The sequence below is a fragment of the Doryrhamphus excisus genome, chromosome 2 (assembly GCF_030265055.1).
Source record: "Doryrhamphus excisus isolate RoL2022-K1 chromosome 2, RoL_Dexc_1.0, whole genome shotgun sequence".
Lineage (NCBI taxonomy): Eukaryota > Metazoa > Chordata > Actinopteri > Syngnathiformes > Syngnathidae > Doryrhamphus > Doryrhamphus excisus.
The window spans coordinates 6,444,262-6,464,607 of NC_080467.1; the positions used below are offsets into that span (position 1 = coordinate 6,444,262).

At 41.2% G+C, this 20,346-nt stretch overlaps 2 protein-coding genes across 9 annotated transcripts in view; one reads left to right on the forward strand and one right to left on the reverse strand.

Annotated features, from left to right (window-relative positions):
* The window catches only part of nedd4l (NEDD4 like E3 ubiquitin protein ligase), a 54,239-nt gene extending 49,344 nt beyond the window's left edge, over positions 1-4,895 (reverse strand). For 4 of the 7 annotated variants that reach the window (XM_058053944.1, XM_058053927.1, XM_058053916.1 and 1 more), the window contains exons 1-2: positions 4,492-4,895; positions 3,081-3,154 (exon numbers count right to left, since the gene is read on the reverse strand). In XM_058053944.1, coding sequence (XP_057909927.1) covers positions 3,081-3,154; positions 4,492-4,536 — 119 coding nt within the window. In that variant the 5' untranslated portion in view covers positions 4,537-4,895. The remainder of the gene's footprint in view (positions 1-3,080; positions 3,155-4,491) is intronic. The other 3 variants (XM_058053953.1, XM_058053962.1, XM_058053938.1) reach the window with 1 other exon arrangement.
* Positions 4,896-7,771: 2,876 nt separating this feature from the next.
* prlra (prolactin receptor a) lies at positions 7,772-20,016 on the forward strand. Of its 2 annotated transcripts, none has more exons than XM_058054697.1 (9): positions 7,772-7,922; positions 12,480-12,555; positions 13,758-13,890; positions 14,010-14,179; positions 15,734-15,900; positions 16,022-16,163; positions 16,617-16,713; positions 17,197-17,269; positions 18,281-20,016. In XM_058054697.1, exons 2-9 carry the CDS (start codon positions 12,495-12,497, stop codon positions 19,154-19,156), a joined length of 1,719 nt encoding a protein of 572 aa, XP_057910680.1. In that variant the 5' UTR covers positions 7,772-7,922; positions 12,480-12,494; the 3' UTR covers positions 19,157-20,016. The 2 variants fall into 2 exon arrangements, with proteins under 2 accessions (XP_057910680.1, XP_057910689.1); XM_058054706.1 differs by having other exon boundaries at positions 17,200-17,269.
* The last annotated feature ends 330 nt before the right edge of the window (positions 20,017-20,346 follow it).

Consider the following 20,346-nt stretch of genomic DNA (forward strand, 5'->3'; position numbering starts at 1 on the left):
GAATTGCGGATGGAATTTGCCATTAGCGGAACTAAGTTCCTCATCACGAATCTCTGACCGGAACTGGACTCATGGAACCAACTGAGGAAGTAAGTCACTGTTGCTGTAGTACACCACTGATGGGATCACAATTAACAGTGATCTAAACAATAACTCTCCCCTTTAAGACTCAAAACAGATGTCCATTCCAAAATTCCTTTACAACTGTCTTTCACACTGAAAAAAAACATTTTTATCCAAAGTGTAAAGTGGAGACTGTAGTACAATACAGCACCGTTCGGGTCTAAGGCACAGCGACAGGGTTCTTTATGGATGCTACATTAAGTAGGTAACATGTAAAGGATGGAGCATGGTTGTCATAAATAAACTGTACTGTGTTTTAAAAGTGAGCGTTTCAATTCAGACAATTCCCTCATTTTGGTATGCTAATATAGGCAGCATGCTACCTTTTTAGTGTTCATACCACTGCAAACCTTTAATAAAAAAAAAAAAAAAAAAGCTGAACTTGATTGCTAATTATCGCCTTCGGGAACCCGCAAACTCTAATTGCGTGTTTGTGCGCTGCTGTGATGTGCTCTGACTAAACAGAAACGATTGGCCTGCTGTATCTTCAATTCACTGACACTCTCACTTGTCTTCTTGGAGGAAAATAAAAATAAAAAAAAGAAAGAGCCGGCTGAGGAGAACAGAAGGGCTGTTTCAGTTGCAGCTCTTAGGAGATGAGAGCAACTATCATGGCGTCTGGACTCAAACAGTCAGCATGTGAACACCTCGAATGTCAACACGACTTATAAACCCAAACTCAACACATGAAACCAATTTATAATGTTCTCCTCACCTACTTAAATAAGTTGACATTTAAGGCACACAGTGGCTCAAAACCCTGAGACATGGAGATAACAAGTTAAGCATTGACTGGTGGTTGCATGGTGTAAATTAATAATTGATCACAATGTCTTTGCACAAGCGGGAAATAAAAGCGGAATGTAAAACAGGGGAAGGCGGTAAAGTCGGAGGTTTATGATGCAAAACAAGAAGTCAACACAGCGGAATATTATGCAACATCGTATAAAAGTGACGTTGAGGTTGGAAAGAATGGGACAAAAGGTGATAAGATGACATTTTGAAGGCACTAACTCACTTCTTTCCCAACATAAATGAGACGCTTGGCCATTTAAGAGTGTTTTTACTCAAAAATGCATCTAAAGGATTAGATGTTTGGCTTTTACAAGCTGTTTCGACACATCAACATAGAAGGTCAAGGGGAGGACTATGATGACAACCATAGAACCTGATGTTTTGTATTCATTCAGTCATTTTCTACCGATTATTATCACAAGGGTCGCGGGGGTGCTGGAGCCTATCCCAGCTTTCTTGGGGCGAGAGGCGGGATACACCCTGGACTGGTGGCCAGCCAATCACAGGGCACATATAGACAAACAACCATTCACACTCACATTCATACCTATGGACAATTTGGAGTGGCTAATTAACCTAGCATGTTTTTGGAATGCGGGAGGAAACCCGGAGAAAACCCACTCATGCACGGGGAGAACATGCAAACTCCATACAGAGATGGCCGAGAGTGGAATTGAACCCTGGTCTCCTAGCTGTGAGGTCTGTGAAGTAACCACTCGACCACCGTGCTGCCCATTTCATTTTCTGCCGCTTATCCTCACGAGGGTCGCGGGGGTGCTGGAGCCTATCCCAGCTGTCTTCAGGCAAGAGGCGGGGTACACCCTGGACTGGTGGCCAGCCAATCACAGGGCACATATAGACAAACAACCATTCACACTCACATTCATACCTATGGAAAATTTGGCGTCGCCAATTAACCTAGCATGTTTTTGTGGAATGTGGGAGGAAACCCGGAGAAAAGCCACGCATGCACGGGGAGAACATGCAAACTCCACACAGAGATGGCCAAGAGTGGAATTGAACCCTGGTCTCCTAGCTGTGAGGTCTGTGAAGTAACCACTCGACCGCCGTGCCGCCCATTAACCTAGCATGTTTTTGGAATTAATTAATTCATTCATTTTCTACCGCTTATCCTCACGAGGGTCGCGGGGAGTGCTGGAGCCTATCCCAGCTGTCTTCAGGCGAGAGGCGGTGTACACCCTGGCTTGATCGCCAGCCAATCACAGTGCACATATAGACAAACAACCATTCACACTCACATTCATACCTATGGACAATTTGGAGTCGCCAATTAACCTAGCATGTTTTTGGAATGATGCAACTTAATGTAAAGCTAGCATAGTGCTAGCATAACACAAAAGTGGCTGCTCAGGGCATAAACGATAAAAGAACAGAACATGCTATACAAAGAATTCCAGGCCCAACAGGGAACACGGCGTAACATTAAGGAGTGGGACAGGACGACACAAAGGATAGCAATGCTAGCATAGCTGTGTTAGCTACAGTGTTAAGCGGTGTTTACATTTTTTTTTTTAATGATTTGCTTTGGCACAAAATAACCACACTCCCGCATGACGTATTTGCACCTTGTCAAGTGTGTTCACGTCTAGTGCACGACATGGGTAAATATGCTGTGTCATCACCACTTCCCACATCCGTGAAGCAGTCCTGGCATTATTTGGTCCTGCATAACGCCACACAAAAGCAGACCTCAGACCAGCTTCATTAATTCCTCTACTTGCACCTACAAGATGCTGAAATACATAGAAGAAGCTCATGTAGAAAAGAATGGTAAGTCTCTATTATCTGAGGAAAGAGCAGGAAGGAGGCATAAACTAGAAAAAAAGGAGGCAAGGACAATATGGAAGAGGGAACTGCTGACTAAAAGATATCGCTTTGGGCGTTATGATCACATATTAACACCTGGAAGATTTAAGAGGCTACATAAATTACTTGAGAATTCAGCCTTTTAGTTCTTTTGTTTTTTTTTTACAAATGACCAACGCGTTGTGTTAATTGTGTTTGAAATTGTAGGTTCAAGACTTTAGCTGACAAAAGTGCATCAGAGGTCAGGCATCAATATCTTGGCTCGGCTTATTTCACGGCATATTTGTGTGGTGTGTTCACAAATAAAATACAACTCCGTGCTCTGTGAAACTCACCTGGCTCCGATGATGTCTTTCTTAGCCAGATCAATTCCTGCGATGACCTTAACCCGCAGCACTCTGGTTTCATGCTGCAGAAGAAAGAAACGTTTAATCCATCTTATTGGGTAGTCAGATCAGGTCTGGTTTAACATCTTACGCTCGTCAAGAGCTTCTGCATATTGGATTTCAATTTCATAGCATCAATGTTTGTGTTACGCGCCAACGATGGATCTGCGCGATCGATCGATAGCGCTGCGTCCGAGATAGATCCATCGTTAGCGCACAAATCAATCAATTTCTGCGCTCACGATCTATGGTATATTACTGCGCCCGGGATGGATGTGTGTGGTTTGCTTAGATGCCAACAGATGGCAGCGCTGAGCGTTATTACTTTCAAGAATCAACAAGAAGTTGATGCATGAAAATTTCAAATTAATTTTGATTAATTGTCAAGCAGTTCACTTTATCGTTTTAGACAAGTCATTGTATGCAAATTAGCAGATCAACGATTGTCATTATAATTTCATGTATTCACTTTAAACATTGTGTATGATGTGACCTTGTATCTCCTTTTTTAAAATAAAATTGATAATCTAATAAACTTGTTTTCTTGTGTTATAATGATGCTCACAAACTAAACAAGAAAAAACATTGTAACAAGAAATAATATTGATGTTATTGGCCTTAAGAGTACACGTCTCAGTGTTCTCTCTGTTTCTGTCGCATCTCATTCAAATGCAAGGGCTTTTCAATTTCAAAAGGTGTGCAAAATGTACAATGCACTACTAGTACAACATGCCAGGCTATGAAGTATTGAAACTCTGCTCAGTCCAGCCAGTTGCCAAGCATGCAAATCTCCCCCTGTAGTGACAGATAGTGGCAGATAAGAAGACTGATGGAACGCTGAGGAGGTAACTCATCATGCTGAGGCACGCCCCTGCAATCTGCTTCTTGACATCCCAAAAAGGAACAAGTGAAAAGTCATTAATCGGGATCAGCTCTACTGACCCACTTAAGCTGTGATGACAACTGCTAGGATAGCCATTATGCATCTTCAGGCGCATACTTTATAGCTCTATATGATGGGAAAATATCCTCAATGTTCGTGATGACAGGTGATGCTATCCCATATAAGCAGAACATAGTATTATGTATGCACATCTGGGCTTTACCGATTACTCATTACTTGATTCGCATTGATGAACATATCACTCCTTTGTATGTGGAACGAATTTAGGTAAACTGCTAGAAAAGACGGTAACAGGAAAGTGACTGACAGCAGCTTATACATTACTATGGAATGTGGGTGAGGGCTCGCTAGCTAGACCGCTAGCTAATGCTAGCATCCGAAGCATCCGTGTTGTTACTGCTGTCTTGCCGTCCAGCAGCGGCACACGATCGAGCAAGCTCCGGTTTGTGTACTTACCTCATCTTCTGAAAGTCCATATATCGGCTCGTAGTTCGCAGCCATAAAGCCAGCGATCCTCAGCGATACACCACTAAACACTAAGCTAGCTAGCTAGCTTCGAACAATAAAGTCCCACTTTGCTGCCTCTGCCTCTCTCTCTCTCCCCCCTCTCTCTCTCGCTCTCTTTTGCCGTCTGCTGTGTCGTGCCGTTGGTGGTGAAGAGTCCGGTGCTTGAGACCACGACGTCGCAGCGGAGACAAGGCGATTTTACCGTTTAAGATACACACTCGCCAGTGTGTCCCCGATCCAGAACACGACCTGGGGTTGTTTATATTCGCTAAAGTGTTCGTCAGAGACAAGATCGCTTTTGTCAACTAGGAGCTGACCCACCTCCTCTGGAAATATTGTGACACTTGACTTGTATAGCCTCAGCCAATAACGTACCAGGTAGGCGTGATTGCTGGTATCGTCAACCAATGAGACGTGTCCTTACGTTAGCCCACGCCCAGTTGGAATGTATACAAGTTGTGGAAGGTGCTTCATTTTCGGACTTTAATGCAAAGTCCATTATTTTAAACATAGCCATGACCATATTATATGTTAATAGAATACATCATACAATACACTTTAATGCATGACATAATCGAGGGCGGGTCTTAAAACATATAGCCAATCAATGTTAATGCGATCCAAAAAACATTACATAGGTGAAATGTAGTAAACGTGGAAACGTGACGTGGAAAGTAAAAGTTGGCTGAGCAGCCCAGGATGTTCCAAAACATGAATATGATAACAACAATAATTATTTGGATAAATAAATATGCCTGTTTTTTTCCTCCCACATCCCAAAAACATTCCTGTTAGATGAATTGGTGACTCCAAATTGTCCATAGACGTGATTGGTTGTTTGTGTACATGTGCCCTGTGATTGGCTGGCGACCAGGGTGTGCCCCGCCTCTCTGGATAGGCTCCAGCATGCCGGTGAGAAAATATAATATGTAAGCATAATTATGTAATAATATGAGTGTAATCTTTAATTGAAATAATGGGACTAATGTGGCTTTTGTTTACGTTTCATTTATTTTGGAGATGAATAAAGCTATCCTTTTTTATGCCACTAGATGTCACTGTGTTGCCATGTATAGTTGAGCAAGTATTCACTACAGTACATGGAAATCTAATTAAATTAAGAATGAAAATACTGTACTGATGAAGTGTATTACTTGTTTGGGTGTTGTTCTCCTACAAGAGCATTAGTCAAACAGCAGGTAGAGTCAGGTCAAGTCCATCATATTCATTAACACATACAGTCACACTAACACAAGTGGGCTATAAAACTCCCCTTATGGTGAAAGTATGTCAGACACAAGGCAAATGGGATGGAAATAATTGATATCCACTTGCTCGGTTGTGGCATCCAGCATGGGCCACTGTTGACTTTTAAATCAACAGGAAGAGCAGATGGCGACATTATATAACACTATTGCTTCTAAGCAGAGCTGAAAGAGGATGGGAGTCAGAGATTTCCCCAGCCACACTTGACACAGGGCCATCTTTTGCTCTGGTGTTTCAAAGCGTGATCACATTCTAATTACTTTTCTGTACTTATTCCCAAATAGATCGGAAGGGTGGACGTAGAGATGGAGATATGAGCATACACTGTGGACGATACAGTCCACAAAGGCGGATGCAGCAGTGTTTTTAGCATGGAGTGAATGGATAACTTGCACAGCTGTGTGTGTGTTGACACTGCATGTAGAGTGTATTAAGAGTCACTGAAGTGCCATAAAGCACATGCTGTCCTTGGGATGAATGATAAACACACAATTTTAGAATGAGGAATGAGACGTATGACACAAAAAGTTGCAAAATTGTTGTGTTGCAATGGCTTGAAAGCTACTACTTTGTACCAAGGACGATTGATTTTTACAGTTAAGTAACATTCATGTACTTTTTTTTGCTTCTGTACCCAATCGCGTATCCAAGGGTGATTATTTACTCACCTGCAGAGAGCACAGGGTGTCTATCAAAAGGGTAAGTAGTTATACAAATAATACTAATAATATATTTGGCTATTTCTCACACAAATGAATAAGGATATTTGATATAAAATATAAATCAAATAAGTTGTATTATGGTTGTAGCGATATCATCATCCCCAACTTTCTTTCCACCTGTCCTTTTTTCAGATTGCTGTTAATTTTTTCTGGTTTGTGTTGACATTTTCCTTTGCATATTTTTCCATTAAAGTCCATTAAACATCAGTTTTACAGATGCTTGCCTATTTTATAAGATATACTACTTAATGTGTCAATTTAACAAAAAAAACCCACAAAAACAGGCTCTACTACACATCTTAAAGGATCTTCAAGAAAATCATGTCACAGAGCTGTGAGTGTTGATTTGGTTTCTCTAGCAAATAAGCTAACCTAGCATGATGTTGCTATGGAAATGTAACATGTGTCATGTTAGCACTGTAGCCCACATAGCTATGTCCACTTGTCCCACTCCTTGATGTTACATTTTGTATGTGATATACTGTGGTTACGGCATTCATGTAAAAAATGCACAATTGGAGGTTCTTGACAGGGTGGACGAACCCAGCATATTAGCACTAAAGCTACATACACACAAAATGGCGTCAGGGTGACCAAAATCCTAAACAAGTCTAAGTGCATATTAGCATTAAAGCTACATACATACAAAATGGCGTCAGGGTGACCAAAATACTAAACAAGTCTAAATGCATATTAGCACTAAAGCTACATACACACAAAATGGCGTCAGGGTGACCAAAATCCTAAACAGGTCTAAGCTAAGTGCATATTAACATTAAAGCTACAGACACACAAAATGGCGTCAGGGTGACCAAAATCCTAAACAAGTCTAAATGCATATTAGCACTAAAGCTACATACATACAAAATGGCGTTGGGGTGACCAAAATACTAAACAAGTCTAAATGCATATTAGCACTAAAGCTACATACACACAAAATGGCGTCAGGGTGACCAAAATCCATACAAGTTTGCGGGATCTTTTTCCCACTAGATGACAATATCCCTTTGAAAAGACTAAACAGTACATAGCTGTTAGATGTCTTGATTTATTTCAGTACCTTATGACTCATGACTAGAAGGCATTAATGTAAAAGATATAAGACTTTGTGTGTCCAAAACACCAAACATCGTTATTGTTCTGTTTTTAGCCATTCCAAACTCAAAGGGGCGTGGTTATGACATAATGTGGCCCCGCCCCCTCCCTTCCCTTCCCTTGACAGACTGGTGATGTTAGCAAAGCTTACCCACTCAGGTTCAATTGCTGGGCCCTGCAGGTAATGCGTGTTTCTCGCTTGCGGTTCAAATCAGTTGGAGGAGCCCGCTCTCTTGGGAGCCGCCACGGGAGGCACCACGGCGGAGACGACGGACGTACTAACATACCAAGTGGCCGGTGAGTTGTATTGATTGGTTTCATTTTGCGTATTAAAATCATAATAATATAAGTAGGCAATACAATTCCAAGTATACAAATACTTGGAATATTACAAACAACTCTCATTATGATGAAGTTCAGCAGCTACAACAACAACAACAACGAAACATGCTGTCAATACCACCCTTAGCAAGGATTGTACAGTTCTTTTATTTAAATAAACTGGTGTCTTTTTGACTGACAGCTGACTAGTTGTGAGGGTTATTTCCTCATGCGTGGGAGAAGTTGGGATGCTGCTCATGGTAGAGCCCATAATGGGATTTCCGTGGGCCTGATCTGCATGTCCGCTGGCGTTTAGTCTGGTTCAGTGGAAGGTGAGGGAGAGAGAAGAGAGAGAAGTGTTGGCTGTTAGAGCAGCAAGCTGATCAACTCGATACTGGATCACAATGTTAGATTCCATGGTCAAACCAAGCTGTCACCCACACTGACCCCTGATTAGCTGGACAGTCTGTTATAGTAGGATGTCATTCAATTCACACTATATGTGAAAAGAAAACTCAATTAACTACTTGCCCCTTTGATATGTCACGTACCAGGAAAGTCAGGTAAAAATAAGCTAACTGCTAACTACTTTTTTCTTCTTCTTTATTTCGAACATGAAAAACATCCAAAACACCACAAACCAACCAAAATCAATACAAATAAAAATTAGTTAGTTAGGTAGTAAGGATAATTCTTAGTGCCGCCTACAGAGAACATACTAACTCCTTATTTATAAAATCACAAATACTTCAACTTGCTGATATAGTTAATCTTCAAACAGCTAAAATAATGCATAAGGCTAAAAATAACCAATTAGCTAAAAATGTCACCCAATACTTCTCTACAAGAGAGGAGAAATATGATCTCAGGGAAGAACTACATTTGAAACAATATGCTAGGACTACGTTAAAAAGCCATAGCATTTCAGTATGTGGAATCAAACTATGGAATGGATTGAGTAAGGAACTCAAACAATGCACAACGATGAGCCAATTCAAGAAACAATAGTCCCCAAAAAAATAAAAATTAGCAAACAATGTTTGCTAAATACAAGGATGAAGAGTCTTGAACCAGTCATGATGTGCACGTACTTCAGTACGTGAAAAAAGACAAACAAACAACAAAAAAAACTTAAACTACATTAGGAAAGCAGGAAGTGAACCAATGTAACAGTTACTGATTGTAAAAGTACCAGATGGAGGGGTAGGATTTAATAAGCTTTGCTTCTTCCTACTCCTTTTGGACATGTGGAACTGTGAACTGATTATGTGATGCATTCAATTGTAATCTGATGCATGTTCAAATGAAATAAAACCATTACCATTACCATGACCAAATTAGCTGGGGTCTACTCAACAGCGCCTCTGCTGGTTACAGGGAAGTAGTGCACTCTATTCCATAGTGTTTGCGTCACACACAAATAAAAAGGCCAAATAAAAAGTCAAATGTGCCTGGGGGGGGGGGGGGCAAACCGTTTCCCTCTGATGTAGGTAAAAAAGCATTTTTTCCCACTGATGCCATTTTTTAATTTTCCAAATATTTCATCATTCTTGTTAAATAATTTCCATATATATTTTTTGCAATGTTAGCACTTTATTTCAATAATATTTTGACTTTTTATTTTGCTGATGTTATGAAGCGTTGTTGTTTTTATTGCAGCTCTCCTCAACCTTGTGTAGGCTGCTGCTAAACAAGATTCATGCAGGCATTTCATCTGTTCCATTCATACAAAACCCCGCCAATAAAACCAGGCCAATAAAACCCAGCAAGCACTACTGTAATGTGAAGTTAAGCTAAGTTAAGTTAAGTTAAGTCTGTGTAGATGCAACCCAAACCCATCATAACGCACGCTTGATAGAGGAAGTCGGCTGCAGCACCGTGATACACAAAGATGTTTGAAAAGGGAATTCAGTTATTCATGCACTTTATGCTGCTTATTCATCTCTTGACCACATTCAATTTTTAGCCTTGTCCTGTTGTATTTAATGTAACAGCAAATGGAAAAAATATCAGCACTTAGCTGCTAATGCATACTGTACCTATGCTTTCTAACCTTGACTGCCCCCACCCTACCTTAACCCCTATACGAGATGTTGATGCCGGTGTTGAGGCCTGTTTATTTACAGTAAGCTTAATTAACATGCACAAAAAACAGCAGCGACCTACAGAATTTGAAAACAATGCAACGTTTAAAAAAAAAAAAATCCTATTTTATGAAGAACACACAGACACCAAGTCACCGCGCCTTGAGTCTCTCGGCACATCATAGTCTGAGTTTCGCGACTTCACACTGCCATGGGTTTTCAAACATAAATTAATTAATAAATCACGCCGTTTTGTGGTTGAATATGGTTTATTAGGAAAAAGCCGAAAGAAACAAACAAAATAAAAAGAATGCATATTTTCCAAAATGGAATTGAATATGAATTATCCATTAGCCATTCAACATGATGTGCTATAGGTTATCACATGGTTTGTCTGGTATCAGGCCGTCTCTGTGTAGAGTTTGCATGTTCTCCCCGTGCATGCGTGGGTTTTCTCCGGGTACTCCGGTTTCCTCCCACATTCCAAAAACATGCTAGGTTAATTGGCCACTCCAAATTGTCCATAGGTATGAATGTGAGTGTGAATGGTTGTTTGTGTATATGTGCCCTGTGATTGGCTGGCCACCAGTCCAGGTTGGACAGCTGGGATAGGCTCCAGCACCCCTGCGACCCTAGTGAGGAAAAAGCGGTAGAAAATGAATGAATGAATGAATAAAAAATATTGTTTATTTTTTTATATTGTGTATTCTGTACTGCTTAACTGTTTCTGTTCTCTTGCTGCTGTGCAATGCAAATTTCCCCACTGAGGGACAAATAAAGGCATATCTTATTTTATCTCATGCTGTCGTTGCAGTGGCGCTATCCCATCTTTGCAGCTTATTCGGTTATGGGGGCCCTCCCGGTTACGTAAAGCAGCTATATGCAGCAGGAGGCTAATCCAGTGGCGTGACCTTAATGCCAATTAACAGATCATGGTGGAGAGAGGAGATGAGGTGGAGCGTAGCGTGACTGGGACTCCAGGTGTATGATGAGTGTCACACAGCTTGTCAAGTCAAGATTGCTACCTGCTTTACATGAAACGGCGTCAGAATGAAAGCGCTTGTTCCACCATGTTGGCAAATGTGTGCTTCTAGTTAGCGCTGCAGCTTGCCGATCAACTCTCCCGCATCCGTATTTCATCTATCTCACTTGCTGTACTCATCGGGGTCAAAGGTGAAGGGCTAGCTGGTGCTAACAGCAAGTCTCCACAATTGCCCAGTTATGTAATCGGCTACACCGCATGTGCCAGCTGCGGGAGGTAGACAGAAATGGACGGGATTTATTTATTTTCATTTTTAATCCTTATGTAAAAGTGAGGCCGTTGAAGGGGGGATAAATACATGAATACATTGTTTAATCTGATCTGTGCCACGGTGATATGGACAATTGTCATTCTGTCCTTAGGGGGGGGTGTCACGGCCTTTATAGTCAGTTGTTGTGATTCAGTTAGTCTGACAATGTGTGTAACGCGTATGGTGAAGGGATTTACAGCCTTAAACATAATTAATAATAAAGAATACACTACCTCTGAGCTATTTTGGGTACACTATGTACACACATATCATATTAAAAACAAACAAAAAAACCTTAAACTGTATTATGGAAAGCAGGAAGTGAACAAATGAAACAGTTACTGATTGTAAAAGTAAACTGTATTATGGAAAGCAGGAAGTGAACAAATGTAACAGTTACTGATTGTAAAAGTACCAGATGGAGGGGTAGGATTTTTTTTTTTTACCTCTGAGCTATTTTGGGTACACTATGTACACTATGTACACACATATCATTATTAAAAACAAAAAAAAACCTTAAACTGTATTATGGAAAGCAGGAAGTGAACAAATGAAACAGTTACTGATTGTAAAAGTAAACTGTATTATGGAAAGCAGGAAGTGAACAAATGTAACAGTTACTGATTGTAAAAGTACAAGATGCAGGGGTAGGATTTAATAAGTTTTGCTTCTTCCTACTCCTTTTGGACATGTGGAACTGTGAACTGATTATGTGATGCATTCAATTGTAATCTGATGCATGTTCAAATGAAATAAAACCATTACCATTACTAACATAATCTGGGCATTGCATGATTGTAAATACATTTCCATCATCACAATTCTCAAAAATTAGATTAGCCAGCGCTAGTATATATGTATATGAATATGAATATTTAATGTTTATTGGTTCCAAAAAGAATATACTGTATGTAATTAATGAGGAGTGAATGTCATGTCTACAATCAGGAGCCAATAAGGAAATAGCTTTAGGCTAACACCTGCTCTATGACATGCTCTTCCTGGGTAGCTTCAGCTTTTTCAGAACAAAACACGCCTGCGGCTATTAGTCTTCATCATGCAAACATGTTGTTCAACATCAAACGCTGCGGGTCCCATGACAACCCCGCATGTGGCTCATATTTATTATTTTTTTTTTATTCTTTCTCTCCATTAAGTGGTGCGGTGCCGTGATGAGGAACGTTCTGAAGTGGACATGCCTGCTGTTGCTTGTCGGCACGCCACATGCTGAAGGTAATTTTTTTTTAAGGTGACCGGAAGAAAGCGTCATACCACCTGTAGCGGAGATGTCAGTGTCTCACCATGAGCCAATCAGCTTCCTGTTTTCCGCTTATTCAATCGGACTCGTGTCCTTTTCTAGTATTGTTATTTTTAGCTTTACGCATTATTTTAGCAAGTTTAAGTGTTTCTAAAATCACAAATACTCCATCTATCCATCCATCCATCCATCTATCTCTCCATCTCTCCATCTCTCTATCTATCATCCATCCATCTCTCCATCTCTCTATCATCCATCCATCTCTCCATCTCTCTATCTATCATCCATCCATCTCTCCATCTCTCTATCTATCATCCATCCATCTATCTCTCTATCTCTCTATCTATCATCCATCTATCTCTCTATCTATCATCTATCCATCTCTCTATCTATCTATCATCCATCCATCTATCTCTCTATCTATCATCCATCCATCTATCTCTCTATCTATCATCCATCCATCTATCTCTCTATCTCTCTATCCATCCATCCATCCATCTATCTCTCTATCCATCCATCCATCCATCTATCTCTATCCATCCCCTAATAAGATAATATACAAGATATGCCTTTATTAGTCATTTAATTAATGATTAGAACATAATTTGTATTTTCACATTTTTATTTCCATTATGTTTTATTTTTTGTGTGATTATTAATTGGATTTTTTTAACCCTTGTATTATGTTACGGGTCAATCTGACCCGTTTCAGTTTGGAAACAAAAAGTTTGTGACTTTTCCTTTAACCTTATCTGTCCTTTGACCCGTAACATAATACAAGGTTAACTAGCATGATTTGTTAACCTTGTATTATGTTACGGGTCAATTTGACCCGTTTCAGTTTGGAAACGAAAAGTTTGTGACTTTTCCTTTGACCTTCTGTCTCATTTAGGGTCATTAACACAAAAACTGAAACGGGTCAAATTGACCTGTAACATAATACAAGGGTTAATGGTGGGATTATTTTTCAGTGGTGTACGTAGAATTACACAGCATCATATCGAAGTATTCCTAATAGAAATGAAAACAAACAATATATTGGATCTTCATAGACTGTTCAGGTGTACCTAATGTTGTGTCTGATTGGACCATTTCCATTTTCATCCACTCATGGACGTAAAGATGCTGCTTCTTTTAAATGTATCATGTGGGTCTGGGTTCTTGCTTCCAATCCCAGGTCACAGTCCTCCAGGGAAGCCCACACTGACCAGCTGTCGCTCCCCAGAAAAAGAGACCTTCACTTGCTGGTGGCAGCCGGGCACAGACGGCGGACTTCCCACCACGTATGCTCTGTACTACCGCAAAGAAAAGTTAGTAGCAAGCTTAACTTCCATTTCAGCTGACGTGTCGAGCTTTGCCGCTGCTCCACTATAGAATGTGATGTAAAAGTGATCTCTCACGGCACTGATCTCCACGACCTGTCTTCCAGCTCCGATGCGGTGTACCAATGTCCTGACTATGTCACGGCGGGGGAGAACTCGTGCTTCTTTAACAAGAACGACACGTCCATCTGGGTCAACTACAACATCACGGTCGTGGCCACCAACAGGCTGGGCAGCACCTTCTCCGACCCTGTGGACATCGACGTGGTCTATATTGGTGAGAGATGTGTGCCATTTTCCATGGAATGAGACCCCCTTTTCACCAAATCCAGTACACCATTTCCACCTGTACAGTCCCTGACAAAAGTCTTGTCGCTTATCCAAGTTGTAGGAACAACAAATAATAACTTGACTTGTAGTTGCTCAATTGGAATCAGAAATGACTTATATGAAAGGCAAAGCCCTCTAGATTATGCTTTTTATATCAAAATAAAGTTTTGTACCATTCATTGAGTTTTATCATTTAATTAGGACATAAAGGTCAGATTTTGCTTGGACAAAGGTCTTGTCGCATACAAAAAAATGTAGAAATAATACATATACTTAATGTTGAATACACAAATATGCTACAATAACATCAGAACATAAAGTCATTGTACCTTGGAAAAAAGAATTAATATTGTGTATGGCTTCCATGAGCTTGGAGGACTGCATCCATACGTCTTGGCAATGACTCAAATAACTCATCTGGAATGGCCAAGAAAGCAGTCTTGCAGGACTCCCAGAGTTCATCAGGAAGTTATTATTTGTTGTTCCTACAACTTGGATAAGCGACAAGACTTTTGTCAGGGACTGTACATACACCATTAAGACGTGTCACAACAGTCATTCATGCATACCAGAAATAAACACAATGACTTGAAATAATCCACAAAGTTGTACTATGTTCACTTGCTGAATACACTTAATGCAATTATTGCTCCTCCCACCAGCAGTTAATGATACGTGTAGAAATACACAGTATGACTTGAAATAATCCACAATATGCGCACTTGCGCACTCCTCTGTGTGGAGTTTACATGTTCCAGGTACTACGGTTTCCTCCCACATTCCAAAAAAACATGCTAGGTTAATTGGCCACTCCAAATTGTCCATAGGTATGAATGTGAGTGTGAATGGTTGTTTGTCTATATGTGCCCTGTGATTGGCTGGCCACCAGTCCAGGGTGTACCCCGCCTCTCTCGCCCGAAGACAGCTGGGATAGGCTCCAGCACCCCCGCGACCCTCGTTAGGAAAAGCTGCAGAAATTAATGAATGATTCTATTCTGCATGGTGGACGAGTGGTTAGCACGCAGCTAGAAGACATGGGTTCAATCCCACCCTCGGCCATCTCTGTGTGGAGTTTGCATGTTCTCCCCTTGCATGCGTGGGTTTTCTCCAGGTACTCCGGTTTCCTCCCACATTCCAAAAACATGCTAGGTTAATTGGCCACTCCAAATTGACCATAGGTATGAATGTGAGTGTGAATGGTTGTTTGTCTATATGTGCCCTGTGATTGGCTGGCGACCAGTCCAAGGTGTACCCCGCCTCTCGCCCGAAGTCAGCTGGGATAGGCTCCAGCACCCCCGCGACCCTCGTGAGGAAAAAGCGGTAGAAAATGAATGAATAATGGCTGACGTTTGATGGCCACCAGTCCAAAGGTGTACCCCCGAAGACAGCTGGGATAGGCTCCAGCACCCCCCGTGACCCTCGTGAGGAAAAGCGGTAGAAAATGAATGAATGAATGAATGATTGTATTCTCCCTAAACACAATGTCCTCCTTCCTCTTCAGTCCAGCCCAATCCGCCAGAGAACGTGTCGCTGACCATCATGCAGGACAAAGGTTGGCCCTTCCTCCGGGTGGCGTGGCAGCCGCCCCGCAAGGCCGACACACGCTCCGGCTGGATCACGCTTATCTACGAAATTGGCATCAGGCTGGAGCATGAAAACGAGTGGGAGGTACCGTATGTGCATGTCATGTAATTGTGTTTCAAAGGAAGTAGCGCACTCTAAGGGAGTCTTCCAAGGAGAGTGCTCGCACACACACGTTTTTTTAAAACATGTTTTCTTGTGTATCCAGACACACGTGGCGGGCCAGCAGAAGCTGTTTAACATTTTCAGTCTGCGGTCGGGCGGCGCTTACCTCGTTCAGGTGCGCTGCAAGCCCGATCACGGCTTTTGGAGTGAATGGAGTTCTGCTTCCCGCATCCGTTTTCCTGATTGTAAGCTATCGCACACAGACATGCGTACACATACACACATTCACAGAACATTCATGACAACCTAATCATAAACTATTTAGCAATTTCAGTTTTTTACTCCTCCCTTTCTACACTTGCATGACTGCAGGGATTGAAGATCGATGGATCTTTTTGTATTGAGTGGTGGAAAGAATAATAATGGATAGAATACCATTATACCACCTTGCAAATATAAGAAAGGGGGGGACCAAAGGGGGCTTCTTTCAGTCAATCAAATTTTACAAACTTTATTTCGTGGTTGTTTTTTTTACAATCTGTCTTTTTCTGTTCTAATAAACTTATTATAAAAATACCCCATTGAAATACGTTTAGTATGTTCTTAACTCCACCACCGACAAAGCTTTCATTAATAATGTGTGTGTTGTTTTTTTTTATATACTACATACTGTATACAGTATATGTTGTCTGTCACAGATTTCCATCGAGAGAAGTCAACGTGGATCGTCATCACGGTGTTTTGTTTCTTCATCTTCCTCATCGTTACATGGTTGTTGCACGTGAACAGTCACAGGTAAGGTGAAAGATTTAAGCAACTGTAGTTTTAAGTCAAGTCAAGTTTATTTGTATAGTCCTTAATCACAAAAGAGCCTCAAAGGGCTTAACAAGCAGGCAACAGTAGATCAGGGGTCCCAAACACGCGGCCCGTGGCCCAAATGTGGCCCGCAGGACACTAGTTTGAGGCCCCCGCCTCGATATGAAAGTTTAATGTTAGTGTGGCCCGCGCAAGTTTGATATCGATGTTGTATGGTATCATGTACCATGTTATCCTCCCTATCTGTGTGGAAGTGGTAAGTTTTTGGCGATTTAAGTTTAAAGGAAATAACTTGAAGGCTACCGTTTAAGTCGCTAGCTCTCTAGTTTGCGAGTTAGCATGTGTCTCAAGACCCTGCAGTTGCGCATTCAGAGTAGACATTCATTCAAATTTGACCTTTGTTTAGCTGTGATCATTCTTGTTCTGATTCTGATGTCTAATTTGTCTTCATTTTCATGGGAGAAGCGTGAAGCACTGCCTTCTGCCGCCTGTCCCTGGTCCTAAAATAAAAGGATTCGATCAGCAACTTCTTAAGGTAAATGTGGTCCACTCAGAGTCCTTGCATTTCTGCTGTCTTAAAATACAATAGAATAGAATACTAGCAGTGAGCGGTGAGGTTCATGGCTGGTGAGGCACTGACTTTTTACATGGGTGCAGGTTGCTCATTGAGAGGATATCCCAATATGATCCCAATTATTAGATACAAGGTTGAAACGTCCCATGGCACTCAGTACATGCAGAGTTTGTATCTCCTACTTTTGACTTTTCTAATTATGAGATAGAAAATCTGTGATTTCTAAAATCACAAATACTTCAACTTGCTGATATAGTTAATCTTCAAACAGCTAAAATAATGCATAAGGCTAAAAATAACCAATTATCTAAAAATGTCATCCAATACTTCTCTACAAGAGAGGAGAAATATGATCTCAGGGAAGAAGTACATTTGAAACACTTATATACTAGGACTACGTTAAAAAGCCGTAGCATTTCAGTATGTGGAATCAAACTATGGAATGGATTGAGTAAGGACCTCAAACAATGCACAACGATGAGCCAATTCAAGAAACAATACAAGCAGTTGATGTTTGCTAAATACAAGGATGAAGAGTCTTGAACCAGTCATGTGACTGTGTATATATCACTATATTGACACTTACTATGGTACACATTATGTCATTGGATGGTCATATCACCTCGTACTTCGGTACGTGACAAAAATAAAATTAAAACAAAAAAAAACCTTAAACTATATTAGGAAAGCAGGAAGTGAACAAATGTAACAGTTACTGATTGTAAAAGTACCAGATGGAGGGGTAGGATTTAATAAGCTTTGCTTCTTCCTACTCCTTTTGGACATGTGGAACTGTGAACTGATTATGTGATGCATTCAATTGTAATCTGATGCATGTTCAAATGAAATAAAACCATTACCATTACCAAGCATATGTCATAGTTTGGACTTTTTATAGGATAAAGCTCTACGTTGAGTTACACATACATTAGTTCGTTTTAATGAAGTAATGCCATTGTTCTCCCCACGCAGAACGGCAAGTCCGAAGCTATCTTCAGCGCACTGGTAGTGTCTGATTTCCCCCCGAGGTCATCATCAAACTACGAGGACCTTCTAGTGGAGTACTTGGAGGTGTATGTGCCAGAGGAGCAGCAGGTGATCCTGGAGGAAAGCAAGGAGCTCCATAGCAGTTGCTTCAAATCAGAGAGCTCCACATCCGACAGTGACTCGGGGCGGGGAAGCTGTGACAGCCACACCCTCCTAATAGATAAAGGGGGTCAGTCTAAAGAGAACGAGGACCGTCCAGTGAGAACCGAGGACCAGGTGGAAGCTGAAGACTGGGAGGAGGAGGGGTCGGACGCTAAAGAAGACATGGGTGGTGTAGATGTTCCCAGTGGAGGGAGGGTGAAGACCTGGCCGTCGGTGTTCACGAGCCCATCGGACCAGCAGATCTCACGAGAGCACTGCCTCTCCGACAGCATGATCATGATCACCGAGGGCGTTCTCGGACCGGACCCTTCAAAATTCTTGTTGAGCACCACAAAGCCGGCAGTTGCACAGCTGAGCAAGTCGGTCAAGTCCCGCAGCGACATCAACATCTCCACATTTGTCCACAAACAGTGGTCCGTGGACAGTGACGGGGTCCAGCCGGTCACGGAGGACACAACGGCGTTCCTGCAGCCATTCCTGCTCCAGGAACGGGATTACAGCAAGGTGAAGAGGGTGGGAACCGACAACACGCTGCTGCTCCAGAGATTGGCGGATGTGGACGGCTGCGAGGAGCAGACAATTTCTACTGGGATTGATCTTAAGACCAACCCCGTCTGTATGGACGCCACTGTGCCAGGACAGGAGGCAACAAGCGCTTATGTTGACACTGCTGCCATTTTCCCAATGCCAACTCACTGAGCATCTCCGTATCGGATGTCATGTGACCTCCCTTAGGTTTTTTAACATCCATCTCTGATTTTGAGATGACTGCAGGCTTTGTGTCAAAATGACCATATTCATCCAAGGATACAAAAATACAAGACGACCCCCTTATAATATCGGGGTGGGTACGGCACGAGTCAGGGGTGTCACCCCAAGTCCTGGTATAGGTCTTACACATTTCATGTCATTCTTAGTCTATTTGAGTGTTTCAGGTCAAAAATACGTTTTATGTCACTTAAAGCAGGGGTGTCAAAATTTGCGGCCGGCGGCTTGTTTATTATTGGTCCGCGGCACATTATAGATATGAAATGAAAGAAACAAAACAAACCCCAGCAAGTATCGGAGAAATGGAGCAAAAAGGCAAATGTAAAGAAAAAAGCTGACATTCTGATACTAATCATTTCATTTTATTACGTCTTTTTGATTTTTCCGTATGCGGCCCTCAGTGGGAAAAGTTGGGACACCTGATTTGCTCTTTTTTGCTCTATTTTTCATTCAGAGACTATTTTTGTACAGAAGACTACTACCTATTTAAATAATGCATTCTTTCTATAAGGGTATGTGACCAATTTATCAATTTATTTGATTTGTCTTGTATTTATTGCACGCTTCTGTGTATAGCTCCAATGTATTGTAAACTGAAATCAATGGACTTCGATGGGCAGTGGAACAAAATCTAAAGAATAATATACGGTACAATATTTAAAAAAATGCATACATTTTGTTCTGAAATAGGAATGGGCGATATGATCTAAAATGCATATTGCAGTATACATTGTAGCCTCTTGCAATAACCGGATTGCAAATAAATAAAGGAACTGAGAAGCCCATAAAAATGTTTTTTTTTATGTTTTTATTGTGCACAGGCTCACTCCTCCCCCTTCTAAAACCTCCTGCTAACTTGCGGTTGACTTCTCCTCTGATTTTGCATCAGTATTTGCAATAAAAGTGACTGTTGTAATTTGATAGGCTTGATTCAGCTCCAGTAACCCATCCCATATTCAGCTGGCATTGGTCGCTCATGACAAAGGTAACAACTAAACTTTGTACTCTGTGCTACTACCTGACTACTACATGATTTTTTTCCCTTATCTTACAAGTTATTCTTATTAGAATATGACTTTTTTCTCTTCATATTTTGAGGGTATTGTCATAAAATTACAAAT